Source organism: Chelonoidis abingdonii, chromosome 1 (genome assembly GCF_003597395.2).
Source record: "Chelonoidis abingdonii isolate Lonesome George chromosome 1, CheloAbing_2.0, whole genome shotgun sequence".
Lineage (NCBI taxonomy): Eukaryota > Metazoa > Chordata > Testudines > Testudinidae > Chelonoidis > Chelonoidis abingdonii.
The window spans coordinates 337,653,677-337,678,376 of NC_133769.1; the positions used below are offsets into that span (position 1 = coordinate 337,653,677).

General features: G+C 41.9%; 1 protein-coding gene across 2 annotated transcripts in view; it reads left to right on the forward strand.

Moving 5' to 3' along the window:
- The window catches only part of CWF19L2 (CWF19 like cell cycle control factor 2), a 166,281-nt gene extending 141,932 nt beyond the window's left edge, over positions 1–24,349 (forward strand). Inside the window, exons 15-18 of one of the 2 annotated variants that reach the window (XM_032790714.2) lie at positions 8,366–8,521; positions 10,089–10,169; positions 21,794–21,895; positions 23,886–24,349. In XM_032790714.2, the coding sequence (XP_032646605.1) occupies positions 8,366–8,521; positions 10,089–10,169; positions 21,794–21,895; positions 23,886–24,026 (480 nt within the window). In that variant the 3' untranslated portion in view covers positions 24,027–24,349. Of the gene's footprint in view, positions 1–8,365; positions 8,522–10,088; positions 10,170–12,753; positions 12,858–21,793; positions 21,896–23,885 lie in introns of those variants that run through there. The other variant, XM_032790718.2, reaches the window with a different exon arrangement.
- The last annotated feature ends 351 nt before the right edge of the window (positions 24,350–24,700 follow it).

Below are 24,700 nucleotides of genomic sequence, written 5' to 3' on the forward strand. Positions count from 1 at the left end.
CCAGAGAGAGGAAAGGGGGAGGTCAGGCCCCCTAAAGTAAATTACCTACCTGACCTGGTGGCAGCCCAAATACCCAAGCTGGTAGTGAGCTTGGGGGAGTTTCAGGTAAGCCCCCAGACTTTTGGACGCAAAAGTCCAGGGTTGGGACAGGACCAGGCTGTGGGCGCTAAAGTTCAGGTCTGGGACTGGGAGGCTAGATTACCACAGCTCCCAACAGGAGTTCATGGCCCTAGTGAAGGACGGCAAGGCCCTAGCGAAAATGTGCCTCCAAGCATCCCTGGACTCGGTGGACGCGGCGGCCAGGCCAATAGCTTCAGGCTTGGTCATGCGGTGCTCAGCATGGCTTCAGGAGTCAGGTTTACCGCCTGAGATCCAGAATTCGATCCAGGACCTCCCATTCAAAGGGTCCAGACTTTTCTTGGACCAAACTGTTTCGAAGCTACATAGCCTTCAAGACTCTAGAGCCACACTCAAGTCACTGGGTATGCATACTACGGCAACGCAGAGGAAGCCCTTTAAGCTGCAACCCCCTCCTCAGCGTCAGTACCAGCGTCGTCCTCGGCAGGAGCCTTACTGCAGGCGGGACGGAGACAATAGGAGGCAGCACTCTAATAACAACAATTCCAGTAGGCCTGGCAAGAACCAAGGCCAACATAAGCCTCAGCTGGGCTCTAAGCCAGGTTTTTGAAGGCGTGCTCGATCATCTACTGGATCCATCCCTGTACTTCCTCAGCTGCCTGTCCCGCTTCTCCCGTGCGTGGTCCAGCATTACGTCGGACTGTTGGGTGTTACACACGGTGTGAAGTGGGTACATGCTACAGTTTTCCTCCCTGCCTACCTCACACTCTCCTTCCCCCTCCTTCTTCAGGGACCCTTCTCACGAGCATCTCCTAGAAAAGGAGGTTCACTCTTTCCTAGAGGCAGGGGCAGTATAGATAGTGCCCTTAGACCTAAGGGGAAAAGGGTTCTACTCCCACTACTTCCTCATCCCCAAGGCCAAGAGGGGTCTTCGTCCCATCCTTGACCTGCGCAGGCTCAACAAGTTCCTGGTCAAGACCCGGTTCCACATGGTCTCTCTGGGTACCATCATCCCCTCCCTGGATCCGGGAGACTGGTACACTGCCCTCTACATGAAAGATGCGTACTTTCATATCGCCATCCACCCAGTGCATCACTGATTTCTGTGATGCACCGTGAACCAGGAACACTATCAGTCCGCGGTTCTACCATTTGGCCTTGCTGCGGCCCCACGAGTATTCACAAAATGCATGGCGGTGGTGGCAGCATGCTTGCGGAGACAGAGGATTCGAGTTTACCCGTACCTCGACGACTGGATCCTGATGGGTCGGTCCAAAGAAGAGGTTCGGACTCATGTACAGACGGCACTGAGTCTATTTCGCAGGCTGGGGCTCCTGGTCAACGTTCCCAAGTCCACTCTCATCCCAGCACAGAGAGCATAGTTCATAGGGGCAGTCCTAGACGCAGTTCAAGCGAGAGCGAGCCTTCCAGAATCATAATTCCGGACCATCCAGCAAGCAGTGAACTCATTGTGTCAGTTCCCCACTACGATGGCCAGATGTTGCCTGCGACTGCTAGGCCCCATGGCAGCTTGCATGCATGTGGTCAAGCAAGCCAGACTGAGACTCAGAACTCTGAAGGCTTGGCTCGCCCATGTATACTGCCCTGGCAGGGACCCCCTGGACTTGATAGTAACAGCCGCGGGGGACGTGCTGGACTCATTGAGGTGGTGGCAGTCGCAGACTGAAGTTTGTGAGGACATCTCCTTTGCCGCACAACAGCCAGACTTGACGCTGGTAACAAACACATCAGACCTCGGATGGGGAGCTCACCTGGGGAATCTCAGATCTCAGGGCTTGTGGTCGGGGAGGAAGCAATCACTCCATATCAATGTGAAGGGGTTCAGGGCAGTTCGTTTAGCATGCCAGACCTTTCACGCCACTCTGAGTGGTCACGTCATGACAGTTCTGACAAACAACACGACCGCCTCGTTTTATATAAACAAGCAGGGTGGAGCCCACTCCTCCCCAATTTGCCATGAAGCTCTCCTTCTCTGGAACTTCTGCATAGCCCATGCCATTCACCTCAAGGCAGTGTATCTCCCGGGGGAGCAGAACGAGCTAGCGGACCACCTCAGCAGGTCCTACTGCATGCACGAATGGATGCTCAAAATGGACATTGTGTTTTCGCTCTTCCGGAGGTGGGGGTTTCCCTAGGTGGACCTGTTCGCTACCAAGGACAACACCTATTGCCCACATTTCTGCTCATTCCAGGATCTCAGCCCGGGCTCAGTAGCTGGCGCATTTGCAATCTGGTGAGGAGGGGAACTGAAATACGCTTTTCCCCCATCCCGCTGGTACACAAGATACTGCTCGAGATGCGCAGGGACAGGGCGTCAATCATTCTCATCGCCCCGGGAGCATTGGCTCACCACACTCCTGGAGCTGTCTGTGGAGGCCCTGATATCCCTGCCCCTACACCAGGACCTCATTACGCAGGACGGAGGGCGGCTTCTCCACCCCGATTTGCAATCGCTGCATCTGACAGCATGGAAACTGCATGATTAAATGCTTTGGAGAGCACTTCCTGTGCAGCAGGTTCTACTTGGCAGTAGGAAACCCTCTATTAGGGCGACTTACTTGGCCAAATGGAAGAGGTTCTCGTGCTGGTGCGGGTCACAACAGGTGCAACCACTCCAGGCCCTGGTTCCGACCATTCTGGAGTACCTTCTGCACCTTAAGCAGTAAGGACTGGCCCCATCCTCGATTAAGGTGCACTGGCAGCTATTTCCGCCTTTCACTTAGGGTTTTTAGGTAACTTGGTTTTCTCACACCCAATGGTGGGACGATTCCTCAAAGGTCTGGAAAGGGTGTTCCCTGACTCACCCTCCCCCCCGGTTCCTCCATGGAATCTCAACTTAGTCCTTTCTAAGCATATAGGGCCCCCGTTTGAGCTCCTTGCTACCTGCTCCCTCCTCCACCTTTCCTTGAAGGTGGCATTCCTGGTGGTGATCACCTCGGCCAGAAGGTTATCGGAGTTGAGGGCTCTCATCTCAGAGCCACCATATACTGTGTTTCACAGAGGTAAGGTGCAGCTCCTCCCACACCCTAAGTTCCTCCCAATGGTGGTCTCACAATTTCATCTGGGTAGGAACGTTTGCCTGCCGGTGTTTTTTCCAAAACCCCATACAGACCGAAGTCACTGCAGCCTGCACCCTAGATGTCTCGCTGAGTGTTGGCGTTCTCCTCGAAGCACACCAAACCCTTTCGTAAGTCTACACAGCTATTCGTGGCCGTGGCTGAGAGGATGAGGGGCAGTCCAGTGTCAACACAGCGAATCTCGTCATGGATTACGGACTGCATTCGGGTGTGTTATGACCTCACTGGTGTCCCAGCTCCAGCAGCCACGGCCCACTCGACCAGAGCACAAGCAGCTTCCACGGCCTTCCTGGCACAGGTCCCAGTCCAGGAGATCTGCAGAGCGGCCACCTGATCATCGGTGCACACCTTTACGACCCACTACGCACTTAACCAGCAGGCATGGGAGGACGTGGCAGTTGGCAGGGCGGTCCTCTGGTCTATTGTTTCATGATTCCTTCTCTTCTCCAGAGGTAAGCTTTTGATTCACCTAATGTGGAATGGACGTGAATAAGCACTCGAAGAAGAAAGAATGGTTACTTACCTTTTGTAACTGTTGTTCTTCGAGATGTGTTGTCCACATCCATTCCACCACCCACCCTCCTACCCCTCTGTTGGAGTCGCTGGCAAGAAGGAACTGGAGGGGGTCAGGCCAGAGGGGGTATATATGCACAGCGCAGCAGCGCCACTCTGGTGGAGGTCCCGCCTGGAGCCACTAAGGGGAAAAGTTTCCAACGCTCATGCACGCGACGGGCACGCACCTAATATAAAATGGATGTGAACAACACATCTTGAAGAACAACAGTTACAAAAGGTAAGTAACCATTAATTTTTGCATATCAATTTGTAACCCAGTGGAGGAACTCTCCAGATGCTCGCTGGCCTGGGACTGAATGGGAGCAGAGTCATCTTAATCACTACATACAGACTCAGTAATTCTGGGACTGCATAGCAGTATTTTCCCATCTGGGGCTATCATAAGCTTAACTCCCCAAATCTAGACCTTAGCGTCCAAAATGTGGGTGCCTAGCATGAACCTCCAAGCTTAATTACCAGCTTGGATCTTATCTCGCTGCCACCAGACAGGAATTACAGCGCCTGCCTCGCTCTGATCCCCCAAACTTTCCCTGGAGGGACCCCAAGACCCAGAAGCTCTGATCTTACCGGCAAGGAGTAACCCACTTCCCTTCCCCTCCTCTCCCACCCAGACTTTCCTCTCTGGCTACCTGATAGTATTGATGCAATCTCTTTACATCACAATACCAAGAAGCATGTCTCCTCATTCCACAAAGAGACAAACCCCAAATACAAGGAAACAGAAATGATTCTATCTCTTTTTGCCCCTCCCACCAATTCCCTGGTGCTGCAGAGCTTACCTCCGCAGAGGAAAACTCAAGTCTTAAAAAGAAAACTTTATATTAAAAAAAGAAAGACATAAGAATAAAACTCTGCATCAAGTGACGATACAGGGCCTATTGCTTATAAGAAAATATGAATAAACAGTCTGATTCAAAAGAATCCAATTTGAAACATTCCAGCAAGTTACACACATGTAAATACACCCAAAACACATAAACCTATATTGCTTTTCTACCTGTACTTACAAGTTGGAAACAGAAGAGTAGAAGATAGAAGAACCTTCTCATAGCTGAAGAGACAGACAAAAGACTCAGACCCCAAAAAATCCCCCCCTGACTTTGAAAAATCCAGTTTCCTGATTGTCCTCTGGTCAGGTTTGTTATGCTTCCTTTGTTAACCCTTTCCAGTGTAAGAAACATTAACCCTTAGCTATCTATTATGACAGGGACCAGAGAACGTTAGTGAGAGTTTAAAAGGAACTTCCTTGCTACCAAATTTAAACCTCGAGCCAAACCTGGCTGTCCTTACTCTGCAAAACTCCCCTGGAAATAAATATGATAAGCAGGTTTTAAATCTGCTTGCTGAATTCTGCATCTGATAGGTCAGTGTCCTAACATTAAAATGTGCAGTCTGATAGAATATGTAGTGTAACCCTCATAGACTTTAAGGTCAGAAGGGACCATTATGATCATCTAGTCTGACCTCCTGCACAACGCAGGCCACAGAATCTCACCCACCCACTCCTGTAATAAACCTCTAACCTATGTCTGAGTTATTGAAGTCCTCAAATCATGGTTTAAAGACCTCAAGGTGCAGAGAATCCTCCAGCAAGTGACCTGTGCCCCATGCTGCAGAGGAAGGTGAAAACCCCCCAGGGCCTTTGCCAATCTGCCCTGGAGGAAAATTCCTTCCCGACTCCAAATATGGCAATCAGTTAAACCCTGAGCATGTGGGCAAGACTCACCAGCCAGCACCCAGGAAAGAATTCTCTGCAGTAACTCAGATCCCACTCCATCTAACATCCCATCCCATTATACTGCCTGGTTTTGAGAGCAGAAAATACTGCCTCTGTGACTATAATTTAATGATGGGTGAACTTCAAAAGGATTGTTCTAGGTCAGAATCCTAAAGGTTTGGGTTCTTAAACCATCAGATCTCAGCGAAACTAGCCAGTCCCATTTGGAAATGTTGTCAGGAAATATTGAGAGGGAAGGCTTTCTTGTACTTCTTTTAATGGATGGGACAAAAATACCACGAGAATGACCTTTCTTGCTGTTTAGACAGACACCTCTGATCTCATCGAGAGTTACAGGGTGTAGAATTGTGCATAAATGTGGAGAAAAGGCTCAACTTTTAAAATATATTTAAAAAGGGTGGGGGGCGGTGTCCAGTTTGAAAGATGGAACAAAAATTTTTTCTTTATCCGAACCAGTGTGGTCACCTCTCATTGTAAATTGTGCAATATACAATGATAGAGAGGGTTAAAATGTTTGGGATAATATAAGAATCAAACCCAGAGGGACTTTGGAGCTCCATCCAACTCCAATTAAATTCAGTGCAAAGATTCCCATTGGCTACAGTAAGAGTAAGTTCTGACCCAAAGGCAATATTTTACACTGCTATTGTTTGGGGGAAAACGTAAAAATAAAATTAACTGGCCAGACACTTGGATTATATTTTAAATATTTATAAATAATTTATTGATGTTCATACTGCTCTGCAAGTCGCATCTTTTGGCTAATTATCGTTGCTGGGTAGTTTTTCTTATGATAGCCTTCTATTTAATTTGTCACGTGTCCAGCTGCCAAAGCAATGTGTGTGTAAAAATCATTTAAATAATATAAAAGTGTGTAAACCTTTGCTTATACTATGGTAATTTATTACAGTGCTCTGCATCTGAGCACATGCTGTGCTCTGTTGTATGCTGTTGTGAACTGTTTTTCACTGTCTTGAGTTACATGGTGTTTTTTAGGCCTTTCAGAATTTGAATAAACAGAGTGTACTAAATATACTAAGAGTATACTAAGAAATGGTAGACTGGCTGTTACTCAATATAAACTGTATCTGAAGATCTTTGAGCTTTTAGAAGGTTTAGTATTAGTTTTAGTGTTTAGTATTGTTGGATGGTAGTGGTAAGACAGTAGTATCACACCTGGTTTTTGGTTTAATGCTCCCTTAAATTCCTGTGGAGGAATGTGGCATTAATGCAAGTGCAGAGGGAGCAATGTGGTGGCACTGAAGGTGGCGTTTTCTGAGGCATCGACTGTTAAATTAAATTTTACTCAGAAATGTAGCATGACGTAATGAAAAGCAGTGATTACTGTGTAATTCTTGGAGCTATTGGCCAGGGAATGGAAGATATTGATATTTATTTTAAATGCCATTGCCACTTGGGCACCCTCACGCAGTATTCTTATTTCGCAACACCTGGGCTGCCTCAGTAGCCTTGTCACAGCAGCTACAAGGAAGTTGTGCCTTTATAGAGAAATAAGGATGAGTTGGGAAGCAAAGGGAGGGGGAAGTTTCACATGGCCTTTATTCAAATATCTTCCAAATAATTTTACAGTCGTATGTCATCAACTAGAGGAAAAAAATAACTGAGAGGAAGAACCCAATCACCTACTGGTGATACTCAGCCTGACATTCTAGGGCTAGTTAATGATGAAAAGGCTGAGTTTGAAAATTGTATGAAAGGCTCCTTCTCATGCTTACAGTTTATTCTGCTCCTTTCTAAATGTAACCCTGTAGTTTGACAGATTTGGGCAGAAACTTACTGTGATTTGTAGTGCGCTAGTTATGTATTTTGAAAGGATGAAGCGTCAGATTTTTGATGGAAAACTCTAAGCTACTTCTGTTTCATTTTTACTTTTCATTTTTCTGCTTTTGATTTAATTAAAAAAAAAAAAGGAATTAGGCCATTCTGCAGTTTCACACTCTAAGGAACTCTTTTGTCCCAGGTCTTGGTAGTAAATGTAATATGGAGAAAGACGTAAACTAGAGACTCTATTTCGCTCCCCTCCACATGCACAAAAACTCTTTGTGGATAAGACCAATGAAGGAAAGTATTTGTCCATTCCAGAGCAAGCATTAAAAAATATCTGGATCAGTTAAGAGTATCTTATGTGACTAGATCTGAACAGTAAAATGCTTTGTCACTGGACTGAGGAGAAAAAGTTTCACTCACTATTGAACTGTCTTAAAAAAGAAGTGAGTTTATCACCCACGCTCTGGCTGCTGTATGCAGTTTTGATGATATACAGGAGCTGCAAAAGCACTGCAGCAGCCCGGGGAATAACTTCCCTGGACAGGCATTGGGCCACCTTAAACAGCCCTACACAGGCCCCTTTCAAGCCCCAGTGCAGGGGACATGCCAGTGGCAAGCCCATAGCACATAATGAAAGATAATGTCCATACCCCCCTCCCAATTTAGTACTAGTTTACGAGGCAAATGGATTTCTGTCCCTGATGTTGCTGGCTAAGAGTATTAAATAGTGCTCCCCAGCTCTTATGGAGTGATTTTTATCTATAGATCCCAAAGCGCTTTTCAAAGGAGACAAATATCATTATCCCTATTTGCTGATGCATAGAGAGATGAAATGACTTGTCCATGGTTACCCCACGGGCCAATGGCCAATCTGGAAAGAGAACTGAGGTCTCCTGAGTGCCAGTCTAGTGCTCTGCATACTTGATTATGTAGTAGTCTCAGTCCTTTGAGTCATTCTGGCTGTTCATTCCGGGGTTAGTTTCTCCGTACCATGCATCAGTGTTGTTCTTTGTGAAAGACTCGAGCTTTTAGTTCCAGAGTTTGGGGAGCTTTAAACATTTCCATTTATAATCTTTTTCTCTTACAGATGTTCAGAAAGGCCTTGGTAAAGATGTTTGAAGCTAAAGAATTGGATTGTGTCTTCCTAGAGACAAACATGAGTATAAAGAAACGATATCATATGGTATATGAATGCATTCCTATCCCAAAAGAACTGGGGGATATGGCTCCCATCTATTTTAAGGTATTTAAAAAGTGGTTAACCTTCAGTCAGTTCAATGGCTTTCCCGTATTACTTTTATTTCTGATTTCTTGAGTACAGCTGTTGAAAAACACATCGTTTTTTTGCCTATCAAGGTATAACCCTTGGTGTTAGAATAGCTGGGTCCTATTAACCCAACTATAGCAGGGTTTGAACTTCTCTTCACACAGGTGAGCCTATGGAAGAGCTGTTCTTCTCTGTGCAGGGTTCTAATATCTGACATTCTGTTAGATTCCACAAGAAGCTGAATTCCTTGCAGGGCTATAAGGTTTTGCAATATCATTAATTCATGCAGGAGAAACTCAAAACCCAGAACTTGGGTCTTAGCAGGTAAGTAAAAGAGGAAATAATTTTCAAACATTTTAACATTTGGGAATTTATACCATTTAGATGTATCTATGTATTCTATTAGGGCCAAACCCTATTCTCAGACTGAGGAAGTGGACTCAGCACTAGAGAGGTCATCTGGGCAGGTGTGGAAGGAACACTAGTTCTCCATTTCACACTGCAGAGTGCCAGCAAAGCTGCTCCACGTCCGCAGCTGCAACTCAGGGGCTGCCTTAGCCTCCACACTGTCTGTGTCCCAGCTCTGTGGGAAGCAATAGGCAGTGAATGTGCATAGTAGCAGCTCCAGTGCCTGGCTGTGCTCTCTTCTTCCTCCATACCAGAGGAGGTGGTCCCCATGGGCTCATCAAGAGTCTACTTCCCATAGCAATAAACAGCATATGAGGCCCTCTGTGCCTGCAAACATGGATAGTGACTTGCTTCTTGAATTTTTTTTTAGTTCCCTTGGAATGAAATCACATTTTGGTTTGTTTCCAACCATGTGTAACAGTCAGTCTGACTAATACAGACACAGTAACTTGATTTCACCACATGTGAGATTTTTCACCTATTTGGTTTCATTAAATATTAAACTAGATGCTATTAAACCTTTCTTTCCCTTTAAACACTAAAAGGAAAGTAATGCACAAGATTAATACAGAGCTTTTGAACATAAGTTTCATTATCTTTCAAGTGTTTCCACTGTTAAAATACCTGGCAACTGACATTTAAAATGTAGGTGCAGTAGATTCCATTTCCATACTACAAGGGCAGATGAGTAGCATTATAAGTCTTTGAATGCTAGTAGCCTTCTAAGTTGGATTCTACTGCAGAAAAGAACAGTAAAATTTAATGAACTCATAAGTGGCTTTCAGGGAGCGTGGTGATAGGAATGTGTGACCCGTTACTTTTTTATTCTCTATTAAATTGAAAGTTCTTGTTAAAGATCATTTGTTAGGAAAAAGTTTGATTGTGGTTCTAAAACTAAAGAAGTAAAAAAAAAAAAACAGAATTAAATGAAAATGTGAACATTACCCACTATTTCTATAAAACATTTACATTCTGAAAATTACAGAAATGTTGCCAAAAATAAAGCTACTTCCTTAGCAGAGAAATTATTCGTATTCAAATTGCATAGTATACCTCAAAATGTACTTTATTACATTAAAAAGTTACTTTGCTGTGTGAGGGGCTGTTTTCACATTTAGATACAATGCTTTTACAGAAAGCTATACTGGAATCTGATGAAGAGTGGTCCATGAACAAGAAGTTGATTGATCTTTCTTCAAAAGATGTCAGGAAGTCTGTAAGTACTTAAGCTCATTTAACATGAAATGTTTGTATGATCAGTCAACCTCTAAATCATTGTGTATCTCAGAGAGAGAGAGACCAATCAGGTGAGAGGACCAAATCCCATGGAATAAATGCAGATGATGAAAACATGGTGGGTATTAGGAGCCTGATCCAACCTCCATTTAAGTCAATGAAAAGATTACCATTGATTCCAGTAGGCATTGGATTGGATTCAAAGTACTGGCTGAGATCAAATTGCTGGCTGCAAGCAATTTCTGGCACCATATCCTTGTAAACAATTTAAAAAATTGAAGGGAGAACCTAACGGAGGTTGGTTACTGGGCTAGAAAAAGTGTGGTGTAATTTTTGTGTGCCCCCAGTATGGACTACTATCCTGTTAAAGTACATATTGTGGAGATTTCAGATATAAATATCAACCCTATTTTTAAAAGGAGAGAAACATATTGTATGTATCTGTACAGCATTGTACTGAAACACATCTTCATATCGGGTAAAAGCAGCAAAGAGTCCTGTGGCACCTTATAGACTAACAGACGTTTTGGAGTGTGAGCTTTCGTGGGTGAATACCCACTTTGTCAGATGTGGTAGTTATTAAAGGAACAATGCCAGGTTTTTTAGATTAAAGACTGGCCTACCTTGACAGTGGTCTCCTGTTGAAGTTACCTTTTAGAAATCCATGAATTGAACCTGGGCTGCACCGTGCAATTTTGGCACACATGCGCACACACATATGATGTTAAAAACACATAGGATTTATTGTGTGTTACTATTTAATGGTACATTGCATGTCTTCTTAAGATATATATAGTTTCCGCAGCAGCAATCAGTTTTTGCGGGTTGGAAAAAGATGGAATCAGAAGATGAGACCTTCAACATTAGACCACTTTTGAGGCAGATCAGTTTTTAGATTAACAGCCTTGAAGATGTCCCTTTAAATGAGGAAAGTATATCTAAGCGTGAAATGTTACACAGTTGAGTAATTTTAACATTTTCATTTCTGTCAGTTCACTGCAGTGCGTGAGTCTCCTTAGATCTTATATCTTTCCAGAGCTTTCTGTACCCATTCTTAGTTTCATAAAGTATTCTGTCTGCTTCATTAGTTACCTTGTCTATTTGTGACAAAACACCTATCTCTCCACTACTATTTTCTTTAAAGCAGTTGTTTCTTCTCTTGTTAAAAGCCATTCATATTCTTTATTGTCCTGTTGTTATTTTTTTCTGTTTTGTGCTGATACCATGGACTTTGTATGGTTTCATTAAGCCATGGTATTTTATTTCATCATATCCATTGATTTGGCTTTTTATTTCGTAACCCATCTTTTAGCATTACCAACTCCATAATTAGAACGTGTCACAACACAGGGTCTGCTCAGTGATCTTATTGAAGATCTTTGTTTCTTGAGGCCAGGGTCAGCTTCAGCTTTTTTGCTGCCCCAAGCGGTGAAGCTGGGGGGGAGAGGGAAATAAAGCCCCAATCTGCAGCACTTTGGTGGCAGCTCAGCTGCGCCGCTTCATTCTTCGGCGGCAATTTGACAGCTGGTCCTTCGCTTCGAGAAGGACTGAGAGACCCGCCGCCAAAGACCCAGATGTGCCGCCCCAAGCAGCTGCTTCCTTTGCTGGTGCCTGGCGCCAGCCCTGCTTGACGCATCATATTGCAGGAAGGTTGCCACAGATTGTAGATTTTTTTTGCAGTGGTTGATTGTTTCCATCTTTCTGACTGCCATTCAAGCTCCTTATCTTGATTCTCTTCCCTTTTATTATATCTAAGTGACCCACCATGTATCCATTAGTTAGATAGAGTCATAGGTGTGCATGGTGTTTTAGACAGCATAACTGACAAAGCTTACAATCTAAAACAGATCTTGCAGTGGTAGATTATTCTTTACTTTATCCCATCTGTGTTTATTCAGCAGATATGTCTAACAGCATATTTATTTTGCTCAGCCTGATTTAAAAATACTTTATCAACTATAGACCATGCGTAACATGTCTTTAGAGGGCAGTACACTGTATACCTAGGGTGAAATCCTGGCCCTATTGAAGTCAATGGCAAAACACCCCTTAAGTTTATCAAGTCCTTTAGAGCCTAGTTTCTAGAAAATTGTTTTTAATAAACTGGGATTTTAGCTGTGATGATTTGCTTCTTCTCTCTCCCCATTACATTTTCCTTCTTCTTGATGTCTTGTATAAGATAATATACATGTTCAATTTGTCAGGAATGAATTTTAAGGATTTTTTTGTCATCCTGATCATGCTCTTTTCTCATTAGATTAAAGTTCTTAAAATCCTTATGATTGATGTGTCTGTATAGTGCTAGATTATAGTTATTTATCGTTTGAAGTAGTTAATGGTATATTATGAAGAATGGTAATGTCAAAAATCAGCTTTAGTCTAAGCACTGCACTATCTCGGTTTTGTGACATCTCTACCTGTGCAGCCCAGAATTGGTGGTTATTTGTGGGTCTTATGCTACCACATTGCACTGGATGTTCATATGTAACTCGTTATTGATTGTCACCATAATATATTTCCAAGGGTCTCAGATTGTTTAACAATCCTGTCTTCTTTCTTCCTAGCTACTCTTCATAACTGAGTATAATAATGGAGCTGTATAATTTCCACTATATTGTAAAACGATTCTCTGTGCTTTGAAACACGTTTTGTCAGTGTCTTATATAGTTTTACTCCTTTGTTTGGAAAGCTTATGCTCAAATAAATTTGTTAGTCACTAAGGAGCCACAAGTACTCTTGTTCTTTTTGCGGATACAGATTAATGCAGCTGCTACTCTGAAACCAGTTCTTTGTTTGGGTGGTTTATCAGTGCTGCATAACCATGAATGAATCTTTGCCTATAGACTGGATTCCTATTCTTTTTAAAATCTTCCACATGTCCATATCCCACTTCCTTTCTTAAACTAAACATGCCCTAAGACAAACTAATCCTCTTTCCTTTTTATACCCTCTTCTCTACCTATCCCTCTTCAACCCCTTCCTCAAAACCCACTTATTCTGATTACAGTGGTGTAGCTGTGTTGGTCTCAGGATATTCGATATCTTTTATTGGACTAGCTTCTGTTGGTGAGAGAGAGAAACTTTTGAGCTTACACAGAGCTCTTCAACAGGTCTGGGAAAGGTACTGTGAGTGTCACAGCTAAATACAAGGTAGAACAGATTGTTTAGCATAAGTAGTAGTTATTCTAAGAGACCATTCAAGGTGAAGGGCCCACTAACACCTATGCAACGTAGGACAAAAGCCCCCCTTTTTACAGATTATTGTAATGAGCCAGAAATTAGTGTCTTTATTAAGACCATGATTTTTACTATCTAGCAAAGTTATGAATTTAAGCTTCCAGGCTTGTCTTTTGGTGTTATACAGGTTTCCTTTGAGGAAGGACTGAGAAGTCTGATACGGGGTGATCATTTTGTAAAAATTGTTCACCCTTATCATTAAACATTTACAATCCATATTGGATGGGGACCACATCCTGAAAGAAATCTTTCCCAAGCCCCCTCTTCTGGCCTTCAAACCCCAGGCCTCACCAGGCTCATCAGAAGCAAGCTCCCCACAGACCAGGACTCACCAACTCAAAGCAGCACCAGACCCTACCAGAACAACAGATGCAAAATCTGCAGAAGTATCTCCATTGCTATTATGATCAGTAGCCCCACACCCAACACAGCTTTCAAAATCCATGGGTTCTACACATGCCTATCACAATATGTGGTACACCTCTACCCCGATATAACGCAGTCCCTGGTAGCCAGAAAATCTTACCGGATTATATCCAGAGGTGAAAGTAAGCCGGAACGGTACAAGAGCTGGTACACCATGCCAGACTGGACTGGCTTTCCCAGCAATGATTTAAAGGGCCTGGTGCTCCGGCTGCCGCGAGCTCCGGGAGCCAGGCTCGGGTGGGGATTTAAAGGGCCCGGGGCACCACACAAATTTGGATATAACGCGGTAAAGCAGCGGGGCTCGGGTGGCACTTTAAAGGGTCTGGGGCTCCCCGCTGCTTTACCACGTTATATCCAAATTTGTGTTATATCGGGTCACGTTATATTGGGGTAGAGGTGTATATCTCATCCAGTGCGTTGAATGCCCCACTAACAACTTTGTGGGTGCAACCAGGCAATCACTATTTTCTCAAATGAACTCACATAGAAAAATGATAAGACAAAAATACCATATCACCTGTAGGTAAACGTTTTTCACAAAATGATCAGTCGATATCTGACCCCTCAGTCATCATTCTCAAAGGAAACCTGAGTATGTTTCACAAACTTGATGAAGATCTCTGTATAAACTCTCTCTCTTACCAATAGAGCTTGATTCAGTAAAAGATATTACCTCACCCACCTTGTCCCTCTAATATCCTGGGACCAACACAGCTGCAATGGTACTGCATACAACAGTCTTAGAGTATGTTAACTACTTTCACTAAACAATCTTGTATTTAGCTGTGAGACTCTCAGTACCTTTCCCAGACCAGAAGAACTCTGTGTAGCTCAAAAGCTTTCTCTTTCACCAGCAGAAGGTGGTCCAGTAAAAGCTATTCCTTCACTCACTTTGTCTCGCCTTTACTTTGATTAATATTTTTTACCACTAGTCTCTATGGCTCTTTGCTCCTGCCCCAGTGCTATACTATATAAACAAGCAAACAGAAATATAAACAATCTTTATGGAGTCTGCTTTTTTGGTACAACAGTGTTCACACATCGGTTGTATACCTTTCCCATTGCTCACTGCCCTTTTTCTGACTTCATGCCTGTTCCCACACCTTTACCTGTGTTATCTCTCTAAGCTAGGGTCAGATGCTAACTAATTTTAATGCAAATATAGAGAGAAATTAGGTCTTCTCCCAGTCCCCTTGGCATGATCACATCAGGTCTAGTTGTATCTTAAGTGTGGGTCCTGTGTGGAGAACAGAAGCTGCTCTGTGGATGTTCCCACTGGGGAGCAAATGTATGGGTGTTGTGACTAGTGAGTGTATGGAGCCTTGACTACCCCCACCTACATGCTGTACAGAGGATATGGCTGGGTATGTGGGAACAGCCCCTTTCCCAAGGACTGCATTATTTTACTTCCTCCACCCTCTTCCCTGAGCCAGAAGGGATCACAGGAGGAATTGTCATTGAGAGAGACTACTTCTGGGTAGTACAGCTTACTCACCAACTCTCTTCATAGGCTTTAAGGCTATTATGGTCAGCTAATCTGACCTCCTACATAGAATCAGAGAAATGTAGGGCTGAAAGGGTCCTTGAGAGGTCATCAAGTCCAGTCCCCTGTGCTGAGGCAGGACCAAGTAAACCTAGACCATCCCTGACAGGTGTTTGTCCATCTTGTTCTTAAAAACCTCCAGTGGTGGGGATTCCATGACCACCTCCAGAAGCATTTCCAGAGATAAACTACCCTTAGAGTTACATAGTTTTTCCTAATATCTAACCTAAATTTCCCTTGCTGCAGTTTAAGCCTATAGTTCTTGTCCTGACTTCAGTAGACATGGAGAACAACTGATCACCATCCTCTTTATAACAGCCCTTAACATATCTGACGACAGTTATTAGGTTCCCTCTCAGTCTTCTTTTCTCAAGACTAAACATGCGTAGTTTTTTTTAACCGTTCGTCATAGGTCAATTTTAAACCTTTTATCATTTTTGTTGCTCTCCTCTTGTCTCTCTCCAATTTGTCTACATCTTTCCTAAAGTGTGATGACCAGAATTGGACACAGTACTCCATCTGATGCTTCGTTAATGCTGAGTAAAGCAGGACAACTGCCTCCTGTGCCTGACATACAAAATTCTAGTTAACTCCAGAATGATATTAGCCTTTTTTGCAACTCATTCAATTTGTGATCCACTGTCACCTCCCCAGATCCTTTTCATCAGTACTACTGCCTAGCCAGTTATTCCCCATTTGTAGTTTTGCATTTAATTTTTCCTTCTTAAGTGAAGTACTTTGAACATGTCTTTATTACATTTTTATCTTGTTCAATTTAGACCTTGTCTCCATTTTGGCAAGGTTGTTTTGAATTCTAGTCCCATCCTCCAAAGTGTTTCAAACCCTCCTAACTTGGTGTCATTCACAGATTTTATAAGCATACTCTCTACTCCACGATCCAAGTAATCAAAGTATTGCATAGTACCAGACCCAGGACAGATTGCTGCGGGACCTCACTAGAGAAGCCCTTTCAATTTGACAGCAAACCATTGATAACTACTCTTTGAGTATGGTCTTTCAGCCAGTTATGCACACACTTTATACTAAACAACAGAGAGTCCCGTGACACCTTTAAGACTAACAGATATATTGGAGCATAAGCTGTTAGTCTTAAAGGTGCCACAGGACTCTGTTGCTTTTTACAAATCCAGACTAACACAGCTACCCCTCTGATACTTTATGCTAATTTCATCTAGACCAAATTTCCCTAGTTTGCTTATGAGAATGTCATGTGCTTACAAATGATTGTTTAATCAATTGTTTATATAACACAAGACATATAATTTCAGCTAATAATTGCTATGCCAAACCTGTGGCATTGGGAACAATTTTTACAGTGGAGGTTCTGAAAGCCATTGCAGAAAACTGTAAACCCTGTATATGATGGACACCAAGCCAGAGGGTGCTGCCAATGCCCCTAGTTCCAGCACTCCTGTGCCAAACCCATAATTTCTGGTTGTGCTAGAGTAGATCTTTTGGCCCTGACTCAGGGCTGAGCCTGGGGACACAATCTAGCCCTTAGCTTGAAAGCTCTTTGAGTCAGGAACCTTGGTGGTTTGAGTGGGGTTTTTTTTTTTTTTGTTTTTTTTTTGTTTTTTTTTAATAAAGCATCATGCATACCAATGACACTCTATGAATCATAACTTAATGTAATTTCACCTTTAATGTTCTGGTTTTCTTATCCTAGACACCAGAAAGTACAACCAACATACACTCATGAAAGCCAACCACTTTTTGCATTTAATTTTCCCAGTTCAAGTAAATCCAAATAAATGTTTCCATCTAATTTCTCATAGCCTACAGTACTAACTCCCCGTATAGCTCCACTTACAGGTTGTTTAGATCATTTCATTAGACAGCTATCAAAACCCAGGATTTTTAGAAGTCTCTACTCCAACATCCCAAAATCAGTGCCATAGCTGGTAGGTTCTAAAGCACTAGGTACAAGGACCTACTTTTCTTTTTTGATATTGTAGTGCAGAGCATACTGCTTTGTTCTGGTCAACAACTTTTGTTCTGTTATGTATCACAGTAGGCCTTATGGTATCACGTGAAGTTACCGTGCCTACAGCTGCGTGTCAGAAGAGCTGTGTTATTCCTAGAAACGCTGATCTCCTTGACAGGGCAGGTCTCAAGAGGTCATTATAGTAGTTTATGCTGTCTCCACCAACTGTTTTGGTTTTTAGCCATGAAAACACCCTGATCTTTTATGTATTGATAACTTGTAATGAAGTATTGAAGGCTCATTAAAAAAGTTATATATTTTCTTTTTAAGTAAAGATTACGTGTTCCAAGAGTATGGTGAAATAAAAGATGAACTGTTGAATTTATGTATGCACTCTACAAAATAAGTTCAAGGACCCAAGAAGTTCCTTGTTTTATAATTTATATATATATATATATATATATATATATAGCGCACTAAAATTAACGCTTATTATTATAGTGTGAATAACAAGCAAATATAAAAAAGGTTCTTACCTACTCAACGGGTTTACAGTCTGAAGTCAAAGACAAAACAGACCATTGTGGGGCTGTGTGTGTGGCAGGACAAAGGCTTATAAAAGGACGAGGATATCAATTCTGGGAGGTGAATTTTTAGTTGAAGAGCAGAAGGTAAAAGTCTGATCTTCTGTAAATGTGAACAAAGTACTTTTCAATACAGAACCTTCAGCTCCTGTATAGTTTTCATGGAGGTAGCTCTGTGGTGATCGGATGCTACTCTGTAGTTCTGTTACTGTTCCTTGTACAAACTCCATTCCAGTCATCATCCTGTTTCCACAGGATTTTTTCATTGTTTCTTCCATGTTCTGTGCAGTGAGGGAATAGTGAGGACTTGGTGCATCATTTTTTGTTATTTAGCATTGTTTCCATTTATTTAAGCCACGAAGATGAGGAAATGTTACTAGGAAGCATTATTACCTGTTTCAAAACAATCAGAACCAATATATCAAAGCTTTGTTTCATTTTCTATGTACAAACCTAAATTTCAAGGATAAGTGCTTCTAACATAACATAATTTGTTTTCCCTTTCCCCCTCCTGGCATTTCTCTTATATTATTCCTCTTTGATAACTGCAGCACTAAATTGGTTATGGGAGTGCAGTGCCAGAACAATTTATAAAGCAAATTTAAATTTAAGTTAAAAATAATTCAGGAAGAGTTTGTGAGCATACCCACATTGCAGGTTTAGTTGTGTACATTCCTGATCCATTTAAGTACGGAAATATAAATACATACTGTTGATTTGCATAGCAGTAATGAGAGACAGCATAATGAGTTTACAGTTTTCAATTTAGGGCTCATCCTTGATATAGTGTCTGCTGTTGACGGGTGCAGTGTCCACTGCAGTCAGTGGGAGTTATGCCTGCTTACCCCATAGCTGAATTTGACCCAGTATGTGGAAGAGAATTAAGGAGACTCTATCGCGCTTGTCTCTTGCTCCTTTTGGAAGGCTCTTGTCAGGATTAGGACAAGAGGTAGAAGTTCTCCTCCTCACTGTCTTCATAGACTTAAACAGGATCTACAGAAGGCTCCTACACATAGACTAAAAGACCAGCCTTGCCCACATTAATTATTGGTACTTTAAGAATCAACTGTCAACTTGATTTTTTTTTAAAGTTGACATCAGTGCAGGACTGTGTTCAGTATTCAAGTATTCAAGTTTCTAATAACTCCCTTTAAATGATTTGTCTTAAACATTTTTTTAAAATGTGTTTAAAACAATCAGGGTTTTTCTGCTCTCTTGATCTTGTTTAGAAAGTTTTTTAGGCAGGCCTGAAAACAAGAGTGCCAACCATCCTGAGGAGTCTCCCTCTTCCACACTCTCCTTTGTCTCTGTGTGCACACATCTGTCTGGGTGCTGCCTATTCAGTTTCACTTTCAGCCTTATTTGCTGCTGGTAAACACCCTTCTGCAGGGCTAGAGAAAGTGTGTGCCAGTGAGCTCCCCCCAGATCAGGACATGAGAGTGAAGTCATTATGCTAGTCACGTGCATGAGACAAGATGTGCTGATGACCTAAGCAAAACAGTGCAATTCACACAGAGTGCTGTGAAATGAGAGAAGCTATAAAAAGGGAGAAGCCTATTTTTTCCTTTAATCTCTTTCAGTATGTAGTAATCTTAGAGGTTATTTGTAACAACAGCAGGTCAGAATTTAATTTACAGGAGCAAATGTGATTTGTCAAGTTGTCACTGGTTTTTAAAGCATTCCAGATTTTGTTGATAAGCAGACATAATAATTCCATGTGTCAGCTATTGAATAATTCATCTTTTTAATTTGCTACTGTATTTTAACAAGTGTCTTAATCAAAATTTTTCTTTTCATTTTACTGTCTTGTAAAAGGATCTCTAGCAGTAATGGAAAATAACACAAATATTGAAATAGCCACATAGTGCAGGCTGCTCAAGAAAATTTAACAAAGATTGTAAGCAATCATATTTGCTATATGCTGTAGTATAGACTTGTATACAGTAGGACACAATATACACCGCTACCTCAATATAACGCCACCCGATATAACATGAATTTGGATATAACGCGGTAAAGCGGGGCTGCGCACTCAAAGCAAGTTCAATATAACACAGTTTCACCTATAACGCAGTTAGATTTTTTGGCTCCCAAGGACAGTGTTATATCAAGGTAGAGGTGTATATTGAAGCCATATTAAACAACTCACACAGTGTTATCACTCATAAATTACCTGATTCGCTATTATCAAAATCACGTCCTTACACAAAGCTATATAAAGCCTACCAGGAGAAAAGAAGAACTTTGTTTAACTTTTTGGAACTGTTTTCAAGTAAGACGATGCAACCCCCTTTTTCCCTTTTCCAAGCTCATTCTTTACTTAATAGTTTTAAATGTGACTTTAAATGCTTCCCTGCAGATGATATGTGTTACAAAATAAATTAACTTACACCTTCCATGGAAATTCTTCCTTTAAAAAAATAACAAAAACCTCCCCTGTGTTCTATATCATTTTATTTGAAAGCCATTTGTAAAACACTACCCATGATAGTTACAAGGCATTTGGCCTGGAACAGAGGAAGTATCTGTGAGTTTGAGTCACAATAACTCCTACCATCTACCTATGCAGGAATATGCTCAGCAATGAGTAGAGATAACATAGTGTGCTGCCATGAAGCAGCAATACTCCCCTTGTAACACCATAGCAACTAATGAATCTTTCACGGGCACCTCTCCCTCCTCTCGCAATGAAAATTCTTTTAGCGGTATCTCTTGGCTGGCTGGCCAATTCATTGTGGGCTCAGTGAACTATGAAAATCTCCCCTTCAACAGGTTAGTCCACCATTTCCATAACTTATGTCGTGGGGCTGTTACAGCACTGTATCGCTGCCTTTGTTTTTTCTACAAAGTCCTTTCTTCGGGCCATCAAAATGACCACCAATAAAGTGACTAAAATCTGGAGCATTTGTCTTTACTGTGTCATACTCTTCATCCCTTGCAATAATTTAACTCGCAGTCCTGCTTCTTAAATTTCCCCATGCTTGACGCAACTATAGTCCAGAAGATAAGGACATCTCTGCTGATGATGGTTCTCTCTTAAGACGTAGATCTCTCTAAACCAGTCTCCTCTCCATCCCTTCAAGTCTCACCACATTTGATATTATAATCGTCTTCTCTGCGGTTCCTGCTATATGGATTCAATTTTCCTGAATCACTCCATGTCATAATCTCTCCATCTATTTTCAAACGTCTCTTCTTCCAGTTTCTGTATCCTGTTCTTTTCTTCTTCATTTTTTTAACTCTACAGCTAGATTATTTAACTGTATAGAAACATATTTTTGTGATGCAGCTTGTATGAAAGATGCAGTACAGTATGGATATGTCTACACAGTATTTTGGAGGGAGCTTCCTAGCCCAGCTCGTCAGAGTTGGGCCAGTGGGGCTTATGCTAGCACTCTGAAAATAGTGATATAGACAGTGCTTTGAAATTGTGGCTTGTACCAGAACTTGGGCTGTGAAGCTAACCCACCTCCCAAAGTGTCAGAGCCTGAGCTATAGCCCAATCTGCAACTTCAAAGCACTGTCTATAATAGCTATTTTTAGAGTGCTAGCAGGAGCCCACTGCCCCGAGTCAGGCAACCTGGGCTGGAGGCTCGCCACAGAATGCTGCGTAGATATACCCTGTACGGCCCTAATCCTGCAAATACAGACAGGCATATTTAACTTCACTTACATTGTTAGTCCCATTGACCTGCCTAAGTCTTTGCAGGATCAGGGCCTAAATTTCTTCTGTGTTAATACTGACTGCCAACGTTAAAGACAACTTGCACTTGTAATAAATTGTTGGGCGTCTTAACTAAAAACAGCAGTTCTTTTGTAAATACAGTCTATTCAGCTATCTAAAATGCATGTTTTTTGTATGTATTTAGATTCCTAGAGGCTTGCCCTACTTCTCTGTGGACTTCGGCCTTCAAGGAGGCTTTGCTCATGTAATTGAAGATCAGCACAAGTTCCCTCATTATTTTGGAAAGGTATTGACATGTATAAGTCCAAAACACCAGTCATGTATTGAATTTTCTGTATCAGTAACTAAATCAGACATCACCAGCACTGAGTGATTTTAACATACTTCATCACAGTTTACTAGATGGTAGCAGATTTTCTATGCAATGCATTGGGATTTAGGTCACATATGTGAGAACGAAAGGCTAATTGAGGGGGATCTTGTCAGGCTTTTGGGCTGACTGTCTGATATCCACCTTCATCCTCAAAGGTTCTGAATCCACATTGCTAACTGAAAGAAGTGTGATTCAGTATCAGTTTAATAAATTTTATTAAAACTTTTAAACAAAAATAAAAGAGAGTAAATATCACCAGAGCTAACCTACTGTTCATAATGAAGGCTATGGTTATGTCATGGAGGTTCAAGCTGTGGCAGGGGGAACTCCCCAGAGCTCCAAGCTGGGGCAGGGGGCTCCAGCAACTCCCAGCCACCTGTCCTGGAGCTCCCAGCTTCACTCACTGTACCTTGCAGAGAGCCTCCCTCCAAGCCCTTTGAGCAAATTAAGTGTGAGGCTACCCTGGAGACATGCAACTTGGTCCCATCAGCTTTGAGTTAGGCCTTCCTCAGCTAGTCTCACTTTTGCGAAAAGTCCAACTTAAACCAACAATTAAAAAATATTCAGTGTTTGCATACCACAGAGACTGTCAAAATATCAAAAATACAGAACACAAAACCATTTTTGAGGAGGCTGACATGGCTTTGTCCAGCTCAAAGGTCTTGAGATGGCATTGTGTTACAGAAGAGTCTATCCAAAATCCAATCAAAATAACTAATTGAGAAGACTTAGCAACAACAAGCCACTCAGCATTCATCCATCAGCAAAATTAATCCATGACCATATGTCATCATTCTTCTCACAAACAAGACAGTTTAGTAATCTTTATATTTGGAAGCTAGGCCATAAGTCAAACAGCTTGTCTTTGAAAGTTTTGTCTTGATAGAAAAAAATTTCTTCAAGAAGCTTTCTAGATGAAATCCATTTAAAAAATAAAAAGAATTCACATTTGTATAACATCTGTACTCCCCTATATGCTATTTCTCTCACACATAACTGATAATATTACTAGGAGTTATGTGGTTAAATCTCTGCATGCATATGCTTAGAATTTATTGCATAAAGTACGAATTGCAATAAGAGCTTATGTTTTTTTATTAAGCCACAGTAAAAATTTCTTGGAAGACTCAGTAATGAAAAACCAGACTATAAGTGGACTTTGGGAATAATTTAATCTTTTTTTCAAATATTGCTACAAACAGGGGAGCCTGTGAATTTCTGGGCTTTTGTCTACTTATATCACAAATTTACTAATACACCCACATAGCCCTAGAGTGGTATGATCCTTGTAGAGTGCATTTCAGTGCTGTACCTTAGAAGTTGTTGGCTGAGTCACTCTCCCGATGAGCTGAATTTTTTCCATTTTGCAGTCTAGTTTTGGAGAGTTTAAGGCTTTCAGAATTTAATTTCTTAAAATGTTATATTTAGCTACATTCAGGTATTCTGTTCTTTCAGCCTTGGCTATGTAGTGTTGTAGCCATGTCGGTCCCAGCAGGGCCAGCCTTAGGGAAAATGGTGCCCTGGGCGAACTTGTATTTTGGCGCACTGGCCCCCGCTGCCTCCCTGGGCTTCCCCCCACATTGCCTCTGTCTCTCCTTCCTCCCTGGATTCCTCATCCAGGCTCCCCCTGCCATTGCCTTCAGGCTCCCCACCCATTGCCCCCTGGCTCTGCTGCCCATCCCCCCATTGCTCTGAGCTCCCTTCCATGGCCTCGTACCCCAGGCCCATGCCATTCCTTGCACCCACCCGTAAGGCTGGCCCTTGATCTCAGGATATTAGAGAGACAAGGTGGGTGAGTGACATTTGAGGAAACATTATACATACTTTGATTGCAAAATAGCCTTAAGTGAAGTCATACAACCATTCAGCCTTTTTCTTTATTTTCTCTTTTATACTTGCAAAGGAAATAATTGGTGGCATGCTGGACTTGGAACCAAGGCTTTGGAAAAAAGGAATTAGAGAGAACTTTGATGATCAGAGGAAGAAAGTGTTGCAATTTGCACAATGGTGGAAAGCATATGATGTCACCAAAACTAAAGAATGAATCCTTTACCCAACTGGATGAATCCAAAAGACATGTTGAGAGGGACAGTAATCAAGGACAGTGTACACTATAAATTATTTTTTAAAGGATATTTCATATTTAAGTAAAACTCTGGTGTTTTATATGTTGCTAGTAAACATTCTGAAAACTAGAAATACTGTTAAACTCCAGACTGTCCATACGCTTATCTTTTCTTCACACCACATATTTGACAGATGAATCAAACTAAACTGTAGCCAATGGATCAGAAATGTACAGAATTGTTTTTGTAAACTAAGCTGATGAAAAGGTCGACATCTGCATGCTAGTTAAATTCAGCAAAATGCAATTCTGCTTTTGTATTTTTCTGACCTCTGAACTGGAGTTACTTATCTTCTATTTGGGAAGTCAATATTTAATTATTTGAATGACTATATTTTCCAATAGTGATTTAATCGTAAGGACATTTTGAATAATACACTGTTAAATTAGGTCTATTTATCGGAATTTTTTGTTTCTGTTTTTAGTCTCTCTGCTCTTTCAGATGAAGATCATTACATATATTCAACACCAGTACACTCTGCAGGTGAAATTCACCCCTGGCCAGAGGACCTGTAATAAGGCTTTAGGCCCCACTTAAGCCTTCAAAGCAGGATTTATATGATTGACAGGGCCTGTGCTGGCTTATGTTCGGA